The sequence below is a fragment of the Anomalospiza imberbis genome, chromosome 8, assembly GCF_031753505.1.
Source record: "Anomalospiza imberbis isolate Cuckoo-Finch-1a 21T00152 chromosome 8, ASM3175350v1, whole genome shotgun sequence".
Lineage (NCBI taxonomy): Eukaryota > Metazoa > Chordata > Aves > Passeriformes > Viduidae > Anomalospiza > Anomalospiza imberbis.
In genome coordinates, this window is record NC_089688.1 from 16,995,368 (window position 1) to 17,022,284 (window position 26,917).

Below are 26,917 nucleotides of genomic sequence, written 5' to 3' on the forward strand. Positions count from 1 at the left end.
AGGACATTCTCTGTACGTAACAGAAAGACAGAAGTTGGAGCTAACATGCTGGACATATTGCATCAGCTTGTTGCATTTAAGATGCACTTTTCTGTTTTCAAGGCAGTGGGCTCACAAGTTCTCTCTGATTCCTTGGTACTATTCCATGTTGCTTTACTCTGCTTCTACACTCTTCAGTTCTCATGGCTGCAGTGAGAAGGTGATGCATAACTCACAAGTGTATTACTCAATAATAGAAAATGGTCTTACCTTCCACATTTTTCTCCAAGTCTTTGGTTGGGGGGAAAAAAACAGGAATCAGTTTACTGTAAAGGGTCTAAAATCAGTTTCCACACCTGTTTAATATGAGAGGATGTATATTTTAGTAGTACTATTTTCCAAATCACACATGAATGATAGAAATAACTGTATTTCTCAATGACATAAGCTTCATTTCTCTACACAGCACATTTTGTTTATTCCTACAAGGTTTTTGAGACATATAGCATTAGATGCTGAATTAGGAAATAGAAATTAGATGTTCAGTTTTGTTTTATTAGCACAAGAAACTTTCTTATCTATTGAGAAAACACACTGCATGCTGGCAGATCAAGTACAAGGAACAAATTCTCAGAAAAATAAACCCAAATTCTAATCAGCAAAACCACAAGTTAAATTTCACAAACCTCAATTTTCCTTTTTTCAGTGACTTTCTCAACTTTTACCAGAGCCCAAGTGTTTGAACATAACACCTCTAAACAAAACAGACAAAACTCAGTGGTTTATAACTAAGATGGAACATGCCAGTTATGCTTAATTGGCCAAATCTAAAGATTTCTCTTAGAAGCTGTCAATTAAGCCTTCTCCACAAATTTTTCCATTATACAAAGTAGCCTCTTCACTCCCCACAAAACAGAAGAAACTGTCCACAAACCCCAGCAGCTTCAGCAATGAAACAAACTGAGCATAAGCGCTGCTAGGTCTGTACTTGCTGACACTGCCTTAGGAAGAACATTTGTCCCAACATGTGAATGACATCAAAGTCTGCTGGCAGAGGCTAAAACAAACCTTCCTAGTTTTATGTAGAAAATACTTAGGTTTAAGTAGGTACAAAATTTTCATCTCCTGTGAGATGTCATTTCACATGACCTTGGTAAGAAAGTGATAAAACCCCATCAGCTGTGTCAAGAAAATTTCCTGCTTCTACCTTCATCCTGATTAGGATATTCATGATGGCAGTGAAAATACTTGACATTAATCAGATTGAAAACCATGCATAAACTTTAATTTTTTTTTTATGTCACCAAGGTCACCTATTAAAAACAGGGAGAATTTTAAAATGTGACTTGCTTATTGCTCATTATACTATTTCCACTGAGTAAGTGAATCTGTGATTACCTTGTTTTGACAAGGAAAGGGAAAGATAACATGTCTATTGATTCTAAGATTAGTTCAAAAATCCTGGAAAAATAAATTTGTAACAAATTTGACCTAGAGGGTTGTCAGTTAGATTTTGTTTGCAAGATTGGTCATAACCAGATTTATTTTGAAAGTTCAAATAGACTGAAGCGAGCTCTGATGGAGAGAGTGGGTTTTTTTATCCATCTCTGAAAAGCTAATTGAAGAAGCATATAACAGAAAAACATCATTCGCTTTACAGGCCTTCAAACTCTCCTGGCTACGTGCTCAAACAGCAACACTGTTGGGAATACGATCTGGGGAAAGGTAGTAGTAAGGAAGCTTCTTGTTCTTGTTGCGCTCAGCGATGGTGTTGACAATCTCATCCAAATTCTTGCGGAATTTTGCCATAGCCTCTTTCACTGGCTTCTCCACGAAGTGTTCATCTGGGTACATGCCCAGAAACAGCTGATTGAAAAGCACCAAGAAACCACACTTTGAGAAAGCAAAGGCAATTAGTTTTCAATATTAGACCATTTGGCAGAACACCACCCAGAGCCTCTCCTCACAAATGCTTCTATTAAAATAGTATTATCAATACTTAAGCTAGCCTACACCTTCCTCTATTGCTGGCTGCTTCTTTCCATCCCCACATCTTTCTGTGGTGCTGGTTCAGGTGTCTACATGGCACTCCTTGACCTAAAGAGACCTCATCCATTGAAAACCATGCACTTTTACTCAGGCCAGTGGTCAGTCAGACGAGCTTCCTATGCCAGATCTGTGTATAGCCACACAAACGTTTATGCTGCTAGAAAAAAGGACAGCATTAGAGGGAAATTCACAGCCAGAGGTTTAAAAGGAAAATGACTACTTCATTCAGTGACAGTGGAAGATTCTGTTGACTTCAAACTGACCTTCAGAGTTCAATATGACAGGTTAGTCATATTTGACTTAGGTTAGTCTTAGGTTTGACTTGATTAGTTGTAGGTTGACTTTAGTCAGCTTGGACTCTAAGGGTGCTCGGAAAAGTGCACTGCCAATATGCACACTGGCATTGCTTTAGGCACTTTGGGAACTATTTCCCATAGTACAAGCTTCTCTGCTAGTACTGCTTTCTTCTTATAGAGGAACTGAATTTGAAATATGCTCTGTCCATCATCTTCTATTTAAGAATTTCAAAACACATTCTCCAGAGCCTTTGTGTGAAACAGCCAGGTACCTACAACCTCATTTTACATGAGGGAAATGGCTACAGACCTGTAGCCATGCATGGCTTTACATGCCTGCAAAGCCTTCTGTAGGCTTGTTTTGTTTTCACTCCTCACCTGCCAGGCACAAGCCACAGCTGTAGTGCACATGGCACTGGAGCAGATTTTCCAAAGGAACAGGACATGGGGACAACAGCACTGCTGTGTCTTCTTCCCCAGCACTGCAGGGACAACTCCTATGCCTCTGTAGCCCTCTGTCTCCCACACCAGCATCCTTTTCAAGCAATGCCATGCTCAAGCTTAAAAACTTTGATTATAGCTGAAACAGCCTCAGAGTAAAAATACAAGTACTTTCTCAGAGCTGGTTTGCATCTGGCAGAACACAGGCAAACCCACAGCACTGACATGTCTCGACAGAAAGGTGAAAATGGCCAAGTCAAGCACAGGGCAGCACTATAGTCTCGTGAGTCTGTGCAGTCTTGCCATGGCCCTCATGGTCTCACATCTCCAGCACCTAGAGCAGGGAGGTTGACTTACTTCTTTGTCCTGGAATTGGCTCAAGGCCCAGACAGCTCCAAGATGCCAACAAGATCGTCCCCTGTCTGGCAAACTCTCCACAATCTGCTCGATGGTGACTGTGCCCTTTTCTGTTGGAGGAGGGCAGCGCATTGTTGGTGGGGCGTTGGGAATCCAGGAGCACCAGTCATACTGCACAACAGAGCAAGAGACCACAGTGAAAACCTGCAGTGGCTGGTGTTCAGAAACACACCAAAGAAAATCAGGAGTTTGCCAACAGGGAGTTTGCTTATGTAGTAGGAGCCCTTCAGAAAGAGAAGATACTAATGACAGGGAAGTTCTAGAGAAGGACTGGAGGTGACAAGGAAGTCCCTACTGTTTTGCTCAGGAACTCACAAGAGAGAGTGTTGGGTAATCTGAATAGGAGTATTTATTCCGCTAACCACAGGCATGTGCCACACAGCACAAATTCAACAGACTGGCTAAGGCCTTAAATATTTTATTAAACAAAGTTCCCTTCTGATGACCTGAGGCGATGGCCTTTACTCCAGCTTCTCTTTTATGCTAAATTTCCTCCAAGAACATGCCCACAGTGAATGCCCACGGGGTCAGATATTAACAGAGATAAAGCATCAAGAAATATGGAATATGGCATGCAGATATGGCCATGGTGAGCAGCAGACTGGGAACTCATAGTCACTTCTGGCCTGGTTCAGTGCTGTGAGATGCTGATGTCTTATTTTGCCTCAGATATGACCCTGAGTTTTTCCACCATCTGAGACGCTGCAGTTACCAGAATCCTTTCTTTCCCAAGCACTTTTTCATCCCCATCCCCTGCTCTGCCTGAGGGGAAGTGCACAGCCACCTCCTAACCCCCTGCCTCAGCCCTCTCTGCCTTTTGGTCCCATGGCTGAAGATCTTTTACTGATGGGCTGCATATCCTCTGTATGCCAAATTAAGAGATGGTTTCTTGGTGGTACTTGAACAGACAGGATTTTCTGAGGGAGGCACTGGGAGTTGTCTCAATCAGTTGTAAAGACAAGTTAGAAGGGAACAGTTGCAGAGGTCCCTGGTCATGGACATGTCACAGCAATGGTGTGAGTTCATTAGACACCAGGTTCCAGACTTTCTCCAGGGCTTCTGAGCTGGAGGGGTGGACAGCAGGGTCAGCATAAAAAGTGATGTAGGGTATTTGGGAATAACTACCATAAGAAAGATGGTCTCTCTGCTTATCTCTGAGATGATATCTCAGAGACCACCTATATCTGAAGTGAGAACATGCACAAAAAAAAAAAAAAAAGCTCATAAAATCATAGAATATCTCAAGTTGGAATAGGACCTATAAGGGTCATCTAGTCCAGCTCCCTGATCCTTGCAGAACTACCTAAAACTAAACAATCAGACTAAGAGCATCATTCAAATGCTGCTTGAACTCTGACAGGCTTGCAACTGTGATCACTTCCCTGGGGAGCCTGCTCCAGTGACTGACCACCCACTCAGTGAAAAAGCTCTGTGACTGACAAAGTGATTTGCTTCTGGCTGTTAAATCTGCTTTCCAAAATGCCTTGATGTTGAAAGAAACAGCATTTGAAAGGCAGGTTGTTACTATAGTTTCAGGGCAGATATATGTCAGTCAAGGCAGGCAGGAATAATGCAGGTTATCAGTATTTAACACATCAAACATCACAGAGGAAGCTCAAAGTTGCCACTTGGTTTGTAAACTCAAGAATTGAGCAGCAATGCCATTTAAATGCTTAAAAAATTATTCCCATAATAAAATCAACAAAACTAAAATATATGAGTGAGAACCCCTAATCTCATCTTTGGTACATGTAGGACTTGAAATGCCTTTCTCAGCTTCCAAATTACTTCAATTTCCACAGACTTCACAGGGATTTGTAGATGGCTCTGCAGTTATTTTGACCAGAAAAAAAAAGTAATGTAATTCTGTACATCTACTAAAAAATGCTTCTCAGACCCTGCCCTGGTAGATGTACCTCCCAGCCCAGACAGAAGAACAAGTTCCTACCTGACCAAAATTCACAGCTGCATGTTGAGCCGATGTAGTGAACATGATCACTGTGAGATATTCTGCTAGTGTCTCTCGTGTCCTGATCATCTTAGGGAACCCTAAATGAGGGAGAAGAAAAGCTTGACCCAGCAATGAAGTAACCCTGCCACCCAGCAGTAATCAAAAACCATGGGTTAGAGGGCCATGCAGCAGTCACTGAAGAGCAGGGCATTCTATGAGTCTTGCTGTGTGGTCTAACAGGAGCTCCTCACCTCTCTGTGCCTTGGCTGTGCAGCTGTATAAACAGCCTTACTTCATACAAGTCTGTGAGGCATCACCAATGTTTGCAAAGTATGTGGAGTTCCATAAGGGAAAGAAAAAGTATAATTAAGCCTTTAAAAAACAGTGTCCCTGTCCTACCTACCCTGCAGCAAGGAACTCCCAGAGTCCCCAGGGCAGGGACCTCAGATGCTTCATTTTTCTTCAGTCTGCAGTGCAAGCAGGGAAGGTTCATGCCAAGGAGGAAGCAGCCATGTGCTTGTATTTATAAAGGTCTGAGGTTCAGCAATCAAGTGTATCACAAGAAAGAGCGCAGGGAGAGTTTATTCGCTGAAACAGGAAGTGAGGAAATAAGAACTTCTGAAACACAAACAGAATGAGGAACAGAAATAGTTGCATTAAGCTGTCTTTGAACGAGAATAATCAGAGTTATATAAAGAAAAAACAGAATAGTCTGGGCTAGGGAAATATTTTGCAACCGAAGCAACCCCAGCCCTGTATCACTCCTATCCTCACTAAATCACAGTCCTGTGCTGTACCCCCTGCCCCAGCCCAATGTAACCACTGGTCCCAGTATACCTACAGACAGGGGCAAGCTGCCCCTGCCCAGACTGCCTGTGCCAGCTGCTTCATATCTCCACCGCCAACCTGATGCAGACCTCAGCCTGCAAGAGGGAAGAGGTACCTCTGGCAAGCCACCAAGCCCAAAGAGGAGAGGATGCACCATCCCCTCCCGTGTTCTGCTATTCTAAGTACACTGTGCTCATCTTTAAAGGAGTTTGGCATTCTCCCAGTCACAGCAGCCCTCCCAGGGAAGAAACAGGTGCCACAGCCTCCCTCATTTAGCCTCCTCCCATTCTTTACAGACCCTGCCAAATCTCCATCCTCTATGATACAACCCCTGGAGCAGCAGCAGTGCAGAAAGATGCTGCAAGTCTGGTAGGTTTTCCCATCTGTAGTGGCAGTCCTCCCACCACTGGTGCTTGTAGCATCCCATCCCAGCTGGAGCCCTGGAAGGCTCAGTACTTGTGCTTAGGTCAAGCATGAAGTTCTTATCAGAAGAAACAACATTTCTAAGATTTTGCTAAGAGATAACTAGACAAACAAAAACGAACCTTTGCTTGTCCAGGCAGATAGAACCCAGAAGCCTTTTATAAATCAGAACATAATGATTGGAAACATCACACTTTTGCCTGGACATCTGGCACTCCAATGTGTGCATGCAACACCACAGCCTCTGACCTAAGCATCTGGCCAGAGCATCTGTCCTAGGCCACTGGCCAACAGGTGTTGACAGATTTAAATCAGACAGGACAATAGGAAGAATTCCCAGCCACCTCCATAAATTCCTGAAAATCTGCTTGGAAAAAATGTATGTGGAAGAGAAAAGCAACATGTTTAGGGAATGACAGGGGAGTATTTACTCAGGCAGGCGAATTGAGACATGTTATGGATGAGAACTCCCATGGCCAAGTAATGGTTTGCAAGAAAAGAGAGGCAGTGAGAAGAGAGAGATCAAAGAAAAATATTTCTTGGAAATGAACAGTATCTGTTCTTTAAGAGAGTAGAATAGTTCAATGATGACACAAATGCTGAACAAATGTGAAAGGCAGCAATATACTTCTGGGGAGGTTATTACATGTTCTTATTTAGTGTGAGGTTTGGAGGAGAGGATTCAAGGGGCCTCGCTGCTCCTTGATGTCTATCAGTCTGCCTGGTGGCTGTAACACACACAGACACACCCCCTAATGCTTAAAGCATGAGCAGACAAAATCAAAGGACCTGTCCCCTGTGTAGAGAGATTACCTGAGGTGCTCAAGCTCATTATGAGAATCTGTGCCAAAGGAAGGAGCTGTCACCTGAGAGACGGCCTGAGCCAGGGTCTCACAATAAAACCCAGCATCTTCAGCCCAAGAAGAGAGCAGGTCTTTAACTTGTGCTGTGCACTCAGCACTGCTGCCAGCAGGGACTGGACGAGCTGCAGACCCGGCTGGGCCATCGAACCTTACCTGAGGCTTTCACACCCCTCATTCCATAGACATAGATGTCTTTGACAAAGGCCTGCAGCTCCACATCCTCACACACCACCTCGTCGCTCTCATAGTAGATGTGAACTACATCCTCTGCAAAACTGCAGATAGGAACAAACAAACAAAATTAAATTAAAAGGAGAATGCAAGTCTGCCACTCCAGTAGATGATCTTCTGACCTTGCAGATGCTGCATGGGGAAAGAGAAAAGGGCAAGAGAAGGTCTCAAAACCCTCCTATCTCCTTCCTACAAGCAGTGGGAATTAACATAGGAAATTTTGATTCATTTAGGACTGCAGCATCACTTCTTCCCCCAATAAATAGATCCTGGACCACATAGACACCCCTGAAAAATCCTGTGCACTTTAATCTCTTATTTGATGCTTTGCTCCTGCACAGACCTCTGTCATCACAGCTACATCCTTTCCTCACTCCATACCGACTCCCTCTTGCATATCCACATGGCTCCCACACTGGGCAGTGGGGTTCCCAAACTGTGATACCAGTACCATTCCCTGTGTGTGGGACACTCCAAAGCTGCTCCTGAATGTCAGTAGTTGACCCCTCCCATTGGATATCCTTTTTTGTGAAATACTTAAGTGGGAAACTTCTCCTGGGAAGAAGACGTCTAGAGCTATTTCCTATGCCCGCTGTTCACAGCAGACATCTTCCTGTTCAGTTCCTCTTCTCAAGAAGCCTCTTTCTATGAAAGCTTCCCAGGCTAGCTCACCTCTGAAAGAAAGGCTCTTAAAGCACTAAGATAACAGAAGTAGTTTTGAAAGCAGTGAAAATAGGAAATTCTGATTTCCTGAAGAACTGCAGTTCATAACTGAATGACTGGTTAATGGAGCTGTGCTGAGATACTCTGTTAGCTCAGCAGGTACCTTGCTAAATCTCTTGCAAAAATATTTTGACAACAACCCATAGGGTGAAACACATGACTGTAGAAGCTGACTGGTGGGATTAAGAATTTTTACCCAACAGAGATTTATCCCTTAATAAAATATAAATTTATACATTTTATAAATTTATTGCAATTTGGAGACTTTTACAAATCTATCAATGTTCTTATCAGCCAATCAAGAGTTGTCATTGAGGCAAACAAATAACTGAATGAATACCAAAAGTTTAAGTAATTTTAGCTTCCAGAGGAAATTAAAGGAAAACAAAAACTTTGCAACATGCAGAGAGAAAGCTGCTCTCCTTGAGCTCTGTCTCCAAGCACTTGGCACCGGTGCCAGGTGATACAGGAAGGGGATCCTCCTCTCAAAAAGTGGCAGTATTTCAGACCCCCTTCCGTACAAATAGAAATTAGTATATGAAGTGTGGGTGAGACCTTTTGGGCTGAAGTATCTTTGGGTTGGTGTATCTATCTGCAGTTAGATAAGAAACAGGAAGAGGACTAGAGGACTTTACAAATTTGCTGTGTGAGACTCATTGTTTCTATGGGAACAACCTTAGCTTCCTTGGGCCTAGGCCATCTACAACATGTAGATGCTGGGGATAGAAATTATTTCATCAAAAAAGACTGATACCCCTGCAGAGTGTGGGAGATTCCTGGTGAGCAGACACATGCATGACCATGGGTTCATGGGTCAGGATCTCACACACTCAGCTGGGTACTGCCACACCATTTATAAACCAAATTATTCACAGCTCTCAGCCACGTTTGAGGCAGTGTAACATCACCCTCCCACAAGGTCAACACCCACAAACAGTAAAACTGAATTGAGCTAAGTATTACCTGGTATTTGAAAGGAATATCTCAACCCACAAAGAAAACACAGGAAAAGACAGGGAGGACAAAAAAAAAGACTACATGAAGAAAGCAACCACAGCAAAGTTACAACTTCATTTTCTCTCAAATGGGCACTCACAATTGCAGGAAATATTGCAAGATAAGCCCTCGTAAAAACACAGAGGAAACACAGGAGACAGAGATGTCCCCAGAACTTCCAGCATTATCCTTGCATCATAAAACTCCTACTTTGTGTACACAAAAGATCTGATTTTTAATAATCATGCTTTTCAAAAGTCATGTGATCAGAAACAGCTGCATATTTGGTAAGCAACTTGTGCTGTGCAAAAATACGTTGTTTGTTAAATTAAATGCCACTGCAGAATAAAAACCATATAAATCATGCAAGGCAGTGTTTCATATCTGAAAAGAAGCCATGATTGTGAGGTCAAGCAGCTTTGCAGTATCTCTCCTCACTCATAATTGCTGCCCTTCCTGATTAAACTCAGACTTCAAAATTTTAAGGTGTTTTAAGAAAGGTTTTGTTCCAGTCAGTTTATACCTAATTTACTGAGCTTCAAAAGAGAACCATCATTGAAGTCAAGCTTATATTTCCAGTCCACAAGAACCTTGATGAGCTCACATGGCTGACTCAGAGAACTGAGCCCTCTCTTGGCTTGTGCATAGCTAAAAAAAAATGATAACTAAATTCCTTTTGCAGGCTAAATTCTGACTCACTAAATTTCTGTGAAATCCTATAGAAGAGTACATACTTGTAAAGAGTTCTCTGAAATACAGAACACAAGGAAACAGCACTGAGAAAAGCAGGAATTACCAGTCTTTCAAGAGTGTGTGCTTGACTCAATATTTTTCTTCAGATGAGATATACTGGATGGAAGAGGCACTATGTGACTAACCAGCCCAGATACTGTTTACAAGATGCCGTGAAGATCAAAGTGAGGAGATAAAAAATGAAGTCTGTGTCTCTGTGACTTTATTAGCCAATATCTAGAACCATGGTCTTTTACCTCTTTATAGCCTCCCAGACCTTAATGCCATCATCCCGGTAATAGTAGTAGGGGATATCCTCTTTGCTGTCCATTCCTTTAGCTTTGATCTCCTCAGGGAAGCAGAGGGAGCTATAAGTCAGATCCTTCATTGCTTTCTGCACCATTTGTACATGTCCTCCTCCACCTGTAGCATTTGCCTGCAGGAAGAACATCAAGATGGGAACAGTAGGAGATTATGTTCCCTTTGTGCCAAGACTGGCTTTACAAATTTGCAGGAGATGGGATACAGAATGCTGGTGAATCTGTTTTTCAAGAAGAAAACATCTCCACACAAAGTACCAAACTGCAGAGGTCTACTGGAACTGTGCATTTTGACTGTAGGGATTTCACACCTCTCCCATGAATAACTGTTAATACCCACATTTTGCACCATAGGTACTGCTTATACTGGAATACACTAATAAAGTACAGCAACATCAAAGCATGGTACTCCCTGCAGCCCTATGCTCAGTACCAGTGCATGTGTGAAGGAAGGCAGCCCTGAGTGTGTTTATTTAAGTTAAACTGCCAGTGCTGTTACAGAGTAGTTTAGGAGCAAGTTTTTAGGGATGCAGGCTACCCTTAATCACCCTGGAAATAATGCCAGGAGATCAATCCTGCTGGGTTGCTACTAATGAGGAGAGACCAGGGTTTCAGTATATGTTACATTTGAAAAACACAGCATGTCCACAACAGACATCACAGCAAAACTCTTCAGATAATCACTGTGCAAGAGTTCCCAAAAGCTGCTTTTCTAGCATATGATATCGTGTTGCAGCAGTTGTGACCTTACATTTACTGTCCTCTGGCTGGTTGTTCGTTTGCATTGGAAGCAACAAATTCTGGAACTCCATATCCTTGCTGGCAGGGCAGGTCTTACCCACACACTCATCCCACATGCATGGGGTATGGACATGACACTTCTGTTTAAAGGGATGCAAAGTCTCCACAGTCAGCAGGGGAGTATAGACAACAAGAAAGGGTGTCTAGATTTAACCTCTCTATTCTGCTTGGGTGAAAAACTCTGAAGCAAGGAAGCTATTTTTGGCCTGGTGCCAGTGGTGTAATGAGGACAGAGATGTCCTGAAACACAGGCTCCCACTTTGAAAGGGCTTCTGAAATCTCCCCAGACTTCATAGCGCGCTCCTAGCATATTGTCACAGAGACTGCTGTGTGCCAGGCTGCTGCAGTTCCTAGATGTGGCATTCCATTTCTCCCAGCAAGCTTGGTGTTGCCTGTGAACTTAGTGAGGATGCATGCCAGCCCTCACCCAAACCATTGATAAGGGTATGACATACAGCAACGTTTCACTGGCTCAGATGAAGCTGAGATTCAGTCCTAGCAGGTCTGCTGCTTATGGCGACTCAAGAAGACAGTTTGCAATCCAAACACACTCTTTGTGGTCTTAGAAATCTGTCTTACCTACATGTCTTTCCGTGATGAAGATTTCCATTTGCAATCACAAATCCGTTTGCTCACAGATGAATAACTGAGTATTTAGAAAAAGTTGGGGGCTTAACTATGTGGATACATATGCAGGAATTTATGTGCACTCCTTTATTATAACCCAAAGGCAAATCAGCAATGAGCGAGATACTGACTGACATTGGCCAGCTCTGATTTGGCTACTTAGAGGTAAAAGAGAACATTTTTAGCACAACAAGGCATCAGTTCTGTGTGCCTGTTTCTCAGGTGGCGTTATTTATGTTTGCCCTTTAATAGAACGGTCAGGGAACAAGGCAATATGTGATGATTACAGGATTTGTACATATGGAACCATGAAGAGCAAAGAACCATGAATAACAATGAACTGACATGAATAATGAAGATTCACAAGGAGTTTACCTACTTTGTCAAAAAGGCCACATTCACAGATAAGCTGTTCTCGGGCTTTGGTATTGATGGCTATTGTGAATCGCATATGTGGCACCAAGAGCTGTGGAATGAAACAAACAATGAAAGAAGGAAAATTCTCCATTTGAATTCAACAGCAGCCAGAGGTAAAGTTTGAAGCCCTGGCGGTTTAGCTGTATCCTATCTTGCAGGGCAGCCAGTTAAATTATTTCAGCTGAACGATCACCAGAACTTCCTTTTGGTTCGTCCAACTGATGTGATAACCACTCCACCCCACCCCACCCCACATACACCCTCCCTTCATGCAAGAATTAACCTTGAAGAGGGGATGTACAGCAGGCAGCTGCCGGAACATAGCTATGCTGAACACCTCTGAGACTAAGTGTGTCCGTAAGAGGTGGGTCACTGTCTGGTGGATGTGGAAATCAGACGAGCGGACCCAAATTTTAGCTAGCAGCCAGTCATATGTGGCATCTGAAGGAAGGAAGATGGGATTGTCTGGTCCAGGCTTTTGACCAAGCTGAAAGATATAAAAAGAACATGAAACCCCATGTCCTTGATGTTTAAAATGAGACAACAAACAGTGTGACCTTCTAAAGACCCTGACAGCAAGCCCACCTGGATTGCAATGGGTACAATTTTTTTCTCCAGATTCTTATACAGCAGACAGATGGGTGCAGCCAAGTACTGTATTGTGCATGGGTCTGTTTTATTGGCATCCACACCATCAAGCAGCTCATAGTCCACAATGAAAATGTTTCCTTGCTGTGGGAAAAAAAAAAAACAAACAAACAAAAGTAAAAAGAGATACATTATATGTTTTAATGATATGCAAGCAGCTTGGAACAAAGGAATGGGAAGTCTTGGCCAGAGACTGACACAAGCCTGCTGGTTACAAGCTACCCCTGGCCTGCCCTTGCTCATGGCAGCTCAAGAATGATACCCTTGAGACAGCAAGTACCATTGCACAAACTACCTGACTTGTGTCTGGCAGTGAGCCTTTCAGCAAAGGGCATCTATGTGTCTGGCACTCATGCAGCGACATTCAGAGCCAAGCAGGTTGCACCCTGCCAGCTGAAGAGAACCCTGTGTTAATTGTACAAACAAAAGCAAGGCACCACCCTTGTCAACACTTCTTCAGCACGTTAGTGGGAAAGACCTTGCCAGGAAAGGAAGAGGCACCTTTCCCCTCTGACACATTCAGCCAATCCCTAACCTTTCAGAGAAAACCAGTGACAAAGGACTGTTCATCTCCAGGTTACAGCTCTTCCACTGGACCTGGAGACAGGCATGGCCTGCAGCTCCAGGACAGCAGGAGAAAAGCCAACAGGAGCGCTGCCAGTCTGCAGAGACAAACAGCTTTGCCATGACCTATCACACATTCTGAAGAAAGGAGATGTGGCTGAAGGCAGTAAGAACAGCCTCTGGAGATTAGAGGATGTGAGAAGGAACAGGTGGAGCCCAGCCTGGCCCAGAGCCATACCTTCACTTCCTCCTCCAGTGTCAGGTTCCTCTCCAGACTGCATTCTACCATATCCATGGTCACAGGCAGCTTCTTGGGTATCTCTGTGCATCTCTGGATCAGCACAGGATTGCATCCATTCAGGAACTGGTAGCCAAACATAAAATCTTCCCTCCAGTGTTGCATCACATATTCTAAAGGAAAAACAAGCCTGAAGCATCAATATCTGTGCAGCATCAATACCTACTGCATTGTAGGATTCCTCCTTTCCTCCTCACCTTTTTGTTATACTGCACTGCAACTTTGAATACAGAAAGCAGCAAGAAAAGGATTCAAAAAGTTACTTAAGACTTAAGAAATATCACTGAAGTTAAATGGAAATTAATTCTTACTCCTCACACTGAGAAAAATTAAATTGATGATAATTTGTTTCTCCATGTACAGAAACAATGAGGAATAAAATATTCCACTTTTATGAAGAATACTCTCCATCTGTAAACCACCTTCTCATGGTCTTCCATGAAATTTTTAAATTCCCCTCTTCAAATTCACAGGGCATGCAGTACAGAGGGATAAGTTCAAAAACAGGTGGCACAAGCAGGAGAAGGGAAATACATATCAATGCGTGTAGGGAAAGAACAGCAGTGGCTGGAGCAGTTGTTTTAGGCTAGAGCTGGGTGAGGGAAATTTGAGGGAGTGTTTGGACCCTGACTCAGTAAAACTCCTAATTTGTTGTTTTGCTTGTTTGACTTGTTTTCCCTCTATTTATTTTTCAATTTCTGGTATAAACCCATATTAACATCTCAATAAAATTCTAGTTTTGGATAGTCTATCTCTTTATTATTACATATGCAGTACTATTAGTTTTCTATAGTTGCAGTGCTCTGTTTCGTAATGTCATGTTGTTGCTTCAGTTAATATGAAAAATCCCATTGATGTCTTCAAGGGAAAAATGAAGGTAGAGAAGTTTTCCACTACTGGCTAGTTTTAAACAAGGCAGGATTTTTCTGAAAGCAATTAATTTTTCTAAAAAGGGTAAAAATATTAAAAATGTAGGCCCCAAGGGAATGCAGTGATAATTAAAAAAAAGTCTCAAAACCCACAATGCTTTTTCATAAAGCAGAAAAAATTAAGTTTATATAAAATGACATTTACATTATCTCCATCAACTGCCTAATGAATCTGGAGCTGTATCTGAAGTATACATCAAGAAAAAAATTACTCAGCACCTTGGACAGAAACTGCATGACTGAAAAAATGCCTTGAACCACCTTCTCCATTATCCCTGTTGCTGCCAAGGCTTGCAAAAAAAGCAAATTGAGATTTGTATTAACATAACTGAGACCAATGCTTAATGTTTAAATAGCACAGAATTGGAGCTTTCCTCAGGAGTATAGAAATGTTATCAATGAAATTAATTGTAGATAATATCTAATTCTTGTGTTAAAAGCACTTTAGGAAGCAATGTTATTAAATGTAACAAATTGCTGTAATTAATTTTTAATATTTCTGCTACCTTGTGTGCTTGGGTTTATACCCAAGAAAAGCATAATTACTCTTATTTCTGTGAATTGATCCCTAGGCAGCCTGAAGAAGAGTAAAACTTCAGAGAATACAGTTTATTTATTGGAGAGCAGAAGAGCAGGTCAGCCACATCCATCCTAATCAGATGATCAAACAAGACAACTAATTAGTCATTCTATGATGCAAACACAAGCAAATGCTGATAACCTCACCAGAGATTGTGTTGCTGATTCTGACAAAGATCCTCTCAAAATCTGCAAAATCACTCCAGGAGGACTGGAACATGTGCATGAAACGGTTGACATAAAGATTTTCCATCCTAAAAATAAACCAAAACAAAACATATCTGGAAAAAATAATCTCCAGCTTTCTCAATACCCATTCCTATTATTTTCAATGTTTTTTATATATCTAAACACAATAAACTTTCTGTAATGGAATGTGGGATTAGTCACCCTACAGAATTAATACTGCAGGCTACACAAGGCTGAAAGACACATCAAGAGCCCAGTGTCTGCTATTGCATTTACAGAACTCCATTCTAGAATTGTTGCACACATCACATGAACACAGTGGGCTGGGAGCCAGAAATGTCTGACTTTATCTGCTAATTCAGCAAATACAGCAGAGCCAAGCAAGTTCCCGTTATATGAAATGACGAGTCCTAAATGATTGCATAAACGCTAGACTGCTGTTACTAGATGGAAATCATTTACTTTGACTAGAAGGCAAATAATGAACTTGAAAAAGAAAGCTGGCTTCCCACTAACACCTCAAAAGCACAAATAAAATTGCACACAGCACATGAAGGTATGCAGGGTGCACAACATAGTAAAGAAAAGTCAGTGTTGCACAAAAGCTTCCCAAAAAGAATTTGAGGAGAATCCCAGGAGGCTGGATTTATAATCAGCAAACATATAGAAAAGACTGGATCAGAACTGGCTGGAGAGGACCAAAAGCCTGGAGAAACAGCCAGTGGCTATCAGAAGCAGGGCTCTGGACCAACATGACCCCAATGCAGACAAAGGAGCTGCTTCTGCACCAAGCCCAGGTGGGGTGCATGTAGAATGGGCTGCTTCTGCTGCTGCAGATGGCAGTCAAGGGTAAGAGGTGCCTGGAGGCATGTTTGGAAAAGTCACACAACTGTCTAGGCTAGAACAGGTGATGGCCTCTCCAGAGGTCTTCTCACACCCAACAGAATCACTGTACAAGGATCAAAGCAAGGGTAACTGCTGAGCAGGACTTTCTGGGTAGGGACCAGGTATCTGAATCACAGATGAACTTCAAGAGGCAGCATGATCATCACCAGAAAGTTAAATTACTTTTAAAAACATAACTCAATAGCTTGAGAAGAGTTACTTAAGACTGACTCATTTGAGAGTTTCCACTAAAAGTCCTGCAGAACCTCTGCCCTCCTTCAGAACTACTCTAAGAAAACATTTGACATAAAAGCAGATTTGTACTGCTCCTCTCCTGCCCAAGATGCTCGTCCTCCACGGGGCTACTGATCAAACCAAGCAGTAGCCACAGCACCTGGGATCTGGTCACAAACCTGTTGCAGTTTGACCTGCTGAATGCCAAGCACACATCCATCCTCAGATGTTTTGAAGATTACTTCCAAAAGGAGGATGTCCTTCACATTTCCTATCTTGGAAAAACCTTTTAAAGGACTCAGGAAACAAAAATATATTTTCCTCAAGAAATCAAGTACTTGGAAGTCTCTGGCACACACTAGAAACCAGAGCAAGGGAAAAAAGGCATAGCTGCTTGTAGAATTTAATCCGCCCAAATGCACGACTGGTCCAAAATAGCTACACAAGCCTGCATTTCTGGCACAGAATCCAGGCTGAGAGTTTCCATTTCCTAGATAGTGTAGGTCACGTCAGCACCAGACACATTCAGGATTATCTCCACCTACACACAATGAATCCTTTAACCTTACAGATTTACCCACTGTCAGGAGCATCCAAAAATCCCACCTTGCAACAGCATAAAGAATATCTGAGCTGTATCTCCCTCTAAGTTAATTTCTGTGTGTCCCAAGGATAAGGACTTTCCCCTCCCCTCTTCCACAACTTCCTATGTCTCATATAATTCTCCCAGCTCTCACATATTCCCTTTAAAGTTCACCTTGCCCACTGCTATACTTTGCCTTTGGATTTGCAGACAGACCTCTCTGTCTTCCTTCCTACTGCACTCAAACTAAAGACAAGCCCCATGCCTTCCCCTATGTTTCTCCACTCCACTCCTGCAAACAGTTGTTCCCAGCTCCCAAAGCACATCAGGGTAGCTAGATAAGGGCTATTAAACTCTTCTCCAAAGATTTTCACAATTCAGTTGACCAGAAACATAGGTCTAGATTTTTCAGCCAAATGTGCCAGACAAGAAGCATTGCCATTGCTTAGAAAAATCTGTTTGTGTCATACCAGTTATCCAGAATTGCTGGCTGTCAGCAACACAGTTTCAGGTTCCCATTTCATGGGGAGGGCCCCTTACAGCCAATGACAAAGACAGATGTCCCTGCACTCTGTTGAGTCACTTCCAAGTTTCACTTGGCAACAACTCAGGACCTCTGACAACATGCCACAGCCTGTTAGGATGGGGTTGCTGGAAGGGGAACGCAGCCTCCAAACTGCTTATGTCCTAATGGCAAACCTCTCATCTCTGGCATCCAGGGGATGTTCTTGCCTCACTCAGATCTTCTCTATGAGGTGGGAAACAGCTCGTTTACACTGGCTAACACCATGCTGATTTGACTCTGTGTTGGTAGTGCAATTCAGCTGCATAAATGCATAAATAAAATACCCAGAATGCTCTGACAGGTAAGGACCAGTCCTGTCTCATTCCAGTGTGGTGGGATATCTGAGACAGTGTCGTATGACCTGGGCATTTGAGACAGCACAGAAGGAGACTCATGGGTCAGAGGGGTCCCATCTGCCTCATTGACACTGTGCTATTCCGGAGCTCTGCAGGATTGATTATTCAGGCTCATCCAATGGCCATCCAATGTTTTCCTCAATGACATGATATGTGCAAGTGGGTGGACAGTAACTTGGCTGGCCCAAGCAGATTACACACAGGTGTGGATAACTGATGAGCTGCTCGGAAGAGATTTTCTCCAGCAGGATGTCAAGGGTGCATTGATAATAATCTTCTTTGTGTATGCCATTTAAGATTCAATTATCACCAATAGTCAGAGGAGAAAGGTATCTCCAGGGGGTAATGCTGAGAACTGAGTGAAAAGCTCAAGGTCCCAGGTGCCTGTAGTCCTGCTGATGCTTTCCACCAGTGTTCACCAGTGTCTGCAGTGTCTCCATCTGCCTACAGCCAAAACCATGGCTAACAAGAATGCAAAGGCTCAGTGTGTTCCAAGTGTGAAAAACTTAAATATTGATAACAAAAAATAAAATAACAAATCCATTAAATTCCCACTTTCGTACTTTGATTGGCTGCTGATCCAGCACTTGGAGAAAATAATCTGATTCTGAGATTCAGTGAAACCTAAAAGGTGGTCAGATCCTTATCCTGCCCCTAAAGAGATTCTGCAAACTCCTGAAGTTCCACAAACACTTACGCTTTCGTGTAGTTCAGAATGAAGTCTATTCCCTTCTCATTGTCAAACTGGATGTCACGAGGCAGTTCACTGTGAGAAAGGGCATCAATGCTTAGGGGAAAGCCTGGATGCCACTCCTTCCAGCTGAGAAATAAGAGAGGTTTGATTAGCCATAAAACCTTATCAGCATGGGAGCTGTGTCCTTACCTCTAATGTTTTGGTGGCTCACTGCTATAAAAGAATTTTGTGTCAGACTCACTTAGGCTAAAATAAATGATTTACACCACATCAATACCTACCAGTACCCCACAGAATCCTGAAGCAGACTGGAAGGCATCTACTTGGCCACCTACCTTCACAAAGCTTGAAGTAACTTAATATCCACACACATGTCATATTTGGTTGAAACTGGCAGTAGCTTCAAATGTATGCTCATTCTTGGGACTACACTTCTGCAGAACTGAGATACAGCAGCTAAAACTACTCAGGCATGTATTTTGATTCTTTCAAAAGGCACTCTCCAGGAGTCTTGATTCAACTGTTCAACCTCCTAATGGTCATGGCACACATTCTTTGCCCCATCTTTATTTCAAAACAAAAGAAGGTGAATTGTAAAGAATACTTTTTCAATGGTATTTCCAAACTGCCTGCCACACACAGACTGCACTGTGTATTATCAGCTATGCATCAGAATTTTAAATAGCTATTTCCCTGAAATTACAAATGGTTTTGCCTTTCTTCTTGCATATGTAAATAAAATTTTGTGGCACACCTCTTTTTGAACCATATTTTCCTCTGCTCTATTTCCTGTAATTTGTAGGGAACAGCTTTTCTTGTTCAAATGAAATAAACAAAACATACACCAAGCCTCAATCCATCAATTCTGAATAGACCCTTTGCCCTGACCCCTACTCTCCCAATAAAGAGATACAAGTGCGAGAAACTTTTGTTATTTTAACAGAGCATGTCTCTAGCAAAACGCAATGTCTAATGCCTTCTGGAGGTACCCTCTGAGAAAAGACAGAATTTTCTCATCATGACACTGACTAGGGAAAAAAGTCTATGGCAGCATAATATATATGTGATATATATGCATAATACATACATGTGTGTACATATATATATATATGTGAAACATATATGTTTAATATACATATGTGAGATTTTTATATATCACAACTGTGTTCTATCACATTCCAGTTCACTCAAACAGGGCCAGGTTTTCACTGCACCCTGGTGCAGAAAACAACTCAAGCTAGCTTGGTGCAGCAGCCAAAAAGCTCCAGGAAAAGCTGACATGTTCAGATCATGTTCTAAAACTGTAGTACTGCTTGCAATAGGCAAATGAAATATGCCTTCAAATCTTCCTTGAGGATTTTCTTTGAAAGCACAACGGTGTGCCAGAGGGCCCACACAGAGGCTGCTTCACTGGAGTCCCACGGAAGTCTCACAGATAGGCTTATCTGAGGTGCAAGTATCCATAATGCCACTTGCATTGAGATGATCATCCCTTTACAATGAATTCCATCTAAGTAAAAACCAGATATGGCCAACGTGGTAACTTAGGCTCTCTCTTATCCAGCAGTTGAGTAATTAGAGGCACCTGGTAATGTGAATATACTCTGCCAAACTCTGACCTGCTGAGGACAGACCCTGGAGCAGTGGGAAACTCACCGGTACATTTTCTGACGGGATTCAAGCTCTTTGCGTCTGTGCTGCTTGAGAATCTGAGTCTTGTCATCTCGGGGAAGCTTTGCTGTTAACAGAGAAGAGAGACAGGGTTATGAGGTTCCTCTACCTATCACTGGCCAGATGTTGAGAAGGACAGCGAAGTTTTCAAACCTTCCAACTTCTGATCTATACCTTTACAAAGTTTCTGCGGGAAATGCTTACGTGATCCAATTTAGTACTTTTGAGTAGACACATGGGTCCTTAGAGAATCTGTGGAAGAAGATAAGCTCCTGACTTGGTACTTCCAAGGGAAAAATAGCTTAAACTAGGAATATATGTCTCAATTGTATATAATCCTTGGATTTCTAATGTAGAAACTTGCAGTACATATCTAGTATTAAATAGTCTGAAGAGTCTTGGGAACTAATTTTACAGTTCAGTATCTAGGGGAATTTCCATCAATAAGAGAAACCACAACATTATTCCAGCTCATCTTCTCTGCTAAAAGACGTGCAGGAAACATCTCCAAGCTTCTTCCCTTGACCAATGCTCTCCCCTGTCAGCTTGGGGCAATAATCACATTTTCCAGTCATGAGAACAGAAAGAAAAAACAATGAGACTCCAGTTCCAGACATTTTGCTCTTCTGACCATGAATTCAATATAACATTAAATAACACAGAGACTTCCGTAGTGATCAGAGAAAGGGCAAGGTACGAGACTCACTTTACATACACAAATGTGGAGGCAAATAAAACCAGTAGAAGTTTCATGACAAAAGCTGTTTGGGTTTGGGGCTGGAAATATCAGAGGGAATACAGCTGATAACGTACATGGCTAATAGTTTCCAGGTGGTTGTGTCCAAGTTACCAAGAAAGTTTCACTTGCTCTTGTTCTTTGCCTCACCGTACTCTGAAAGCCACACAAAGCTGCCTTCCATAGAAGTGGTACAGCTGTTATAAAGCAAATTATGAAAAATGGAAGGACCAAAAATAAACTGACACATAGTTGTCATTATAGGACAAAAGACTTCAAATGCAAAATGCCCCAGCCAAGAGTGGCCAAGAATGTATGGGGAATATAAACATTTATTTCCTACCATCTCACACTTGTTTCAGCTGTTTACAAGCACTCATGCTGCAGAACACAACAGTAGCCAACCTACCCCAGGTACCAGAAAGAGGAACAAGCAAACATCAGTGACAAATGTCTGACCATAAGTGTCAGAAACACTTAAAAACACCTCTCTCAGTTGGTCACCATTACTTGGAGCAGTCAAATCCATCACCCTGCCTTGTCCTGGACTTAACAGCATGCAAAAAGAATGAATGAAAAGTAAGTTGCTGTTTCAGTTTGCACCTGCTGAGCAACTTTGGGATTTTATTTCATTCTCATGAAAACAAGACAATTTACAGGCAATTAATCATGGGCCACTTGGGAGCTTAGAATGAAACAAACAGGGAACACTAATTCTAATTAGATCAAAAGGGCTTCCAGAAATGGGGATATGGAGTAGTCAAAAATTTGGCACTAGGGTCAACCTTCAAATTCAAGACCAGTGTAACAAGTCAGCGTTGGGACTCTTCCTTGTATGTGCTTCCCGAAACATCCAACCCAACTGCCAAGTGCTTAGCCCAACAAGCCGCTCAGAAAGTATTCCTAGTAGGGAAAGCCCACTCTCTAGGCTGCAGCTGGAGACTGGCAGAGGGTCTTCATCAGAGGGAGAAGATTGGGAGGTATGTGGAGAAATGGGAAGGAGAGATGGAAGAATTCCAGGTGTTCTTCAGGAAATCTGGTTTCTAATAGCGCTCACCTCTTCCATCTCGAAGGACAACCTCCTTTTCATCTGTAATCCAGCGGTAACATGGGAACTCCAAATAGTCACCCACTGGTGTTTTAACAGTGATATACTTGAGGTACCAGTCATCCTGGTACCAGTATTTTCGTTTCTCAATTTTTATTAGCTGAATTTCTCCAAGGTCTTCTTCCACAGTCACATCATAGGAGTCAACCTGCAGAGCAGAATACAGCCAGTGATCCACTGCATATGCAGAAAGCACCACCAGCACTACCCAGACATACCTACTCTTTCCTCACACAGCTTTTCAGCTTCTTGTGGGTGAAGAAAGGAAGTCCTGTTATTGGACTGCAGTGCAACAGAAAGATGAAAAAAAGAACAATAATATGCAAAACACTCTAGAAGTGGAGAAACATTTTGGATGCAACCTAAAAACAGTATTACTTCTTCTTGAAATGTGTGCAAGTCTTAGAAAAACATGCAGGCCAATGAAACCGTTCACTACTCTCCTAGCAAGAGCTGAAGGAGGTACTACTAGGGCACATCTGCTCATGCAACTGGAGTGGAAAGATGTTAGACATTAGAACATTGGACTAGGAATTCAAAGACCTTTGTATGTTAGTTATGTGTGCTTCAGAATAAGGACAATATCCAGATCACCTAAATCCACTTAATCTTTTGCTTTCTCATCTTCTTCAGTTCCCCCTTTTTAAAAGGAGGACAATGGTACATTTTATGTTTGTATAGCTAAAATTTGGACAATTATGCATTTTATGTTTGTAAGGCTCAGAAGTACAAATGAATTTAAGTGCAATGTCACACCCAGAGATATGTACACATAAGATTTAAATTAAAGAGCAATATGAATCAGATCCAAGGAGTTGATAGAAATGCCACATTGACAGACAGCTTTCAAAAGAAACTCATTCCTCTGGTGACAGCCTACATGCCTATATTACAAGGGCCCTAAAGTAGTTACTGTTAATGTAATGCAAGAATGACATTAACCTAAATGATCCTGGAAGCTTTAAATCTTTTTATGACCATCACAATTCCAATTTTAATGGTACTAGAGGGCTCCCTTCTGGTACCTCACACAGCTTCTGCTGCCTCCTAGGCAGCACTGCCATGGGCTCACCTCAGATGACAATTTTGCTAATACAGTAAAGGTGTGTCAGGTTACAGAGAATGTACAAGGTGCAGGTAAGAACTGGCACTTGGTTGCTCAAGGTTTTTATTATATTTGTTGTATGAAATCCCTTGATAAACACCAGGGTGGCTGTATGGTGAACCAGATATACAGGGAGCTTTTATACAGTTTGAGGGCAGAGTGAGAGAACAGAAGTAATGAAGACTATTGGACTGTCCAAGCTCCTGTACCATGCTGTTCAAGCAATTTAATCTCCTGCAAAACCTGAGTATCTTTTTGAGGAAAGAGTCCTACTGACCATTCGTATATTGGAAAAAGGATGGCACAGACAACTCCTCTTTCTATAAGCATAAAGCTCTAAGTGCAAAGAGCTGTATTTCCTTTCTGGAAATACATGTTAGTATTTTTCTTTCAACAAAAGCAAAAAAACAGATGAAAGGGGAACAGGAAGGAAAGAGAGAACTGAGGGATACCATAAACTCTGAAATCACTCAGCACCAGAGGAATTTACTCAAAAGACACTATGCAAAGAAAAAACTATGGCTTTCAACACTGCCTGGGTCCAGGGCTTGAAGTAAGTCAGAAAAACTACAACTGAGCTACCACTGTGCAAATTCTTTCAGGGTTTTCCACATATTTTTCCCTCAGTCAACATTTGCCATGCAAATCTCCTACTCAGATCTGGCCCAGGCCCTCTTTAATCACATCTAGTAATATGCCCAATTTGCAATAATGCAAATGAAGACATTATGAGGATAATGTAACTACAGAGCCTGGTCCAACATTTAGGAAAAAAAAAAAAACAACCCAACCTGGAAAGTAGACAACTTACAAAATAACGCTGCAAAATTCTGCTCATCCACTAAAAAGTGATACTTGTTTTAGAAAAGGATTAACAATTGAACTGCTTTGCAGAAAAAAAAAAAATATAAAGATGGTATTGAAAGAAACACTAAAGGCAGAACTGTGAAAACAATTGCTACATTTTGCAAACCAACCAAACTCAAACTCTTCTGCCCTTCTTCAGTTTTACTTTTCTGGTTCTGTACTGCTATTTTTCTTTTCTTTCCTTCTTTCCCTTGTACAACATATTATTAAGACACAGTGTTTTGGGCACAATGTAACCTGAACAGGTACCTGGAAAAACATGCTGCATTCCCCAAGAAAACATCCTCAAAACCAAAACGTAGCACATTGTACTGCAAGTGTCCAGTGAGCCCGACACTTTACAGAACACAGACTTACTCTGATGGTCCACAATAAATACATGCTGAAAAACTGACTGCCACTAACACCCATGCCCTCTGTTTGTTGCTCCCTCATGTAGTGGATATATCTCTGCTCCTGCTGGATCTGGTCCCACAGCAGCTCCCCAGTTGCTGCTGGGAAGACACTGAATGCTCCCATCATGAAATTTTCTCCCTGTGACAGGATCCAGCCCAACTGAATGCTCAGAATACTGCCAGGCTCTCCACCAGAGCCACCTGAAACCCTCTTTTGCAGTCCATGAATAAGAGCAAACTGCCTGGTCAGTAAAACCCTGGTGGTGATCTCCTCAGCTGGGCAGGGCTCAGCCCTCCTAGGAAAGCATCCTAACCCCTAAGTTTGCAGGACAGTCTGAGGTCTCCTTCAACCTCTCTTGCTAATGTTGCTCAGTTTTGCCTAAAGTATGTGACTATTCAGCATATAAGAGAGAAAAATGACTGGATGCCGACTGGGGAGATTCAGGTAACAAAGTCCTAAGCTAATGAATGTTTAATCATGAAAGAAAATTAACTTCAGTAGCAGTAGCTGGTAAATATCTGGGGGATCACACCACACATACCATCAACACCTACCCAAAATGCTGGCTTCTGTTAAGTGTGTCCATGATGTTTAACACAGAAGAGACCATGGACCTAATTCAGGCTGTGAACCACATGGCTGAAAAAACACACCTCAAGGCAAAGCAGCACCATGACACTGAAGACTCACTTGTACATGTGGTGGGAGGTCTAACTTCCAAACTTCTGAATATCTTTTAAAAACTTTCAAAGTTGTTTCTATCTCATCAGACCTTCTAGAAACTGTGAATTTTATTTCCAGGTAAAATACACATTTTGGAAAGGGGGGGGGGGAATAAAAACGTCTATTATTTCCAGAGTGGACAATAAGCAAATAAATAAATGCCATTCTAAACCAATGCTCAGAATACAAGCAATTACATTTGGATAGTCGAAACACGGTGACAGGACCACAGAAAGGACAGGGCAGAGCTAACAGCAGAAATCTGGGCTAAGAAGAAGAGCACAACTGATAGCCCAGCCACAACTTCATTCTCACACATTCATGCTGTTTTTCAGCTTTCATTGACATTGCCCTACACATTTCTCTTGGCAGGCATTGTAATTCCCACTAGATGCTCTTACCTCTTTGTTTAATTCTTTGGAGATAATAGAACTCTGACTATTTTTTGGTTTTTTTTTTGGTTTTATTTTTTGTTTGTTTGGGTTTTTTTTAATGTATTTGTAGATAAGGTGGTGTGAAGACATCTGAAAGCCCATTGTAAGTCAGAACCAAAGAGCCCCATTTTTCCCAAGGTCTGACTGACCGCAGCCAAGGCTAACTCCTAGGGCAGGGATGCGGATGACGGGCGGCCGGGGAGGGCAGCGGGTACCTCAGTCTCGGTGTCCCGCTCCGGAGCATCGGCACACGGAGACAGGAGCTTAAAGTCCAGCCCTGCCCAGCCCCTCGGGGCGCCGGTCAGGGCTCGGCCGAGGTGCCGCTGCTGCTCCACGGTGCGCGCCTGGCGGGCCGGGGCACCGCGGGGCAGAGGGGCGGCGGGTGGTGCGCGGTGCGGGCCGGGCAGCGCCCGCGGGACTCACCGCGCCGCGCTCGAAGTCGTTGTAGAAGGGCTTGTCCAGGAGGTGCCTCTCGCTGCAGCCGTCCGTGCCCTGCAGGGTCAGGTACACGTAGTCGTCGGTGCCCGCGAACCACTGGCTGCCCGTGGCCACCGTGACGGTGTAGGACGGCATGGTCCCCGCGGCTCGGCTCGGCTCGGCTCGGCTCGGCTCCACCGGAGCTGCTGAGCCGCGCTCCTGCCTTCGCCCGGACCCTGCCCGGCGCCGCCGCCTCCTCCGCCACACAGGGCAGCGCCGAGCCCCTTCCCCGCCCCTTCCCCGGCCCGGCACACCTACCCCATCCATCCCGCCTCTGCCGCCTCCGGCCCGGCACGGCTGCCCAGAGCCCCTCTCCTGGCACAGCAGCCCCTCACCCGGAATTCCAGCCCTGCCCGAGCCCCTCTCCTGGCACAGCAGCCCCTCACCCGGAATTCCAGCCCTGCCCGAGCCCCTCTCCTGGCACAGCAGCCCCTCACCCGGAATTCCAGCCCTGCCCGAGCCCCGCACCCAGCCCTCTCCGTGCACCTGCCCTCCCGCTCTGCACCAGCTCCACGCCAGCACGATTTACAGAGCCCTCCACGCTCTACCTTCCTCTTGATAACCTTCCACAGTTTCACAACTCTACACAGCATCGAGAGCTCTCAGCACTGCAGCACAGTGCTCCACACAGTACTCCTGATCCTGCCAGGCACAGCTCATGTCGGCACAGCCCCGTGTGCCTCACCACCTCGACATTTACAGGATTTCATCTTAAACTGCTCTGCCCTTTGTAACCTCACCTCCAAACAGCCCAGTGTGCAGACTTACACTCACACTACACT

General features: G+C 43.2%; 1 protein-coding gene across 2 annotated transcripts; it reads right to left on the reverse strand.

Moving 5' to 3' along the window:
• Nucleotides 1-432: 432 nt before the first annotated feature.
• On the reverse strand, nucleotides 433-26,344 carry ALOX5 (arachidonate 5-lipoxygenase). Of its 2 annotated transcripts, XM_068197512.1 has the most exons (14): nucleotides 26,082-26,340; nucleotides 22,083-22,281; nucleotides 20,275-20,356; nucleotides 18,622-18,744; nucleotides 15,260-15,366; nucleotides 13,545-13,717; nucleotides 12,680-12,826; nucleotides 12,378-12,581; nucleotides 12,057-12,143; nucleotides 10,187-10,365; nucleotides 7,401-7,522; nucleotides 5,131-5,231; nucleotides 3,123-3,293; nucleotides 433-1,845 (listed from the first exon to the last, which is right to left on the reverse strand). In XM_068197512.1, exons 1-14 carry the CDS (start codon nucleotides 26,229-26,231, stop codon nucleotides 1,666-1,668), a joined length of 2,025 nt encoding a protein of 674 aa, XP_068053613.1. In that variant the 5' UTR covers nucleotides 26,232-26,340; the 3' UTR covers nucleotides 433-1,665. The 2 variants fall into 2 exon arrangements, with proteins under 2 accessions (XP_068053613.1, XP_068053614.1); XM_068197513.1 differs by lacking the exons at nucleotides 433-1,845; nucleotides 3,123-3,293; nucleotides 5,131-5,231 and adding an exon at nucleotides 5,537-5,751 and having other exon boundaries at nucleotides 26,082-26,344.
• Nucleotides 26,345-26,917: the final 573 nt, after the last annotated feature.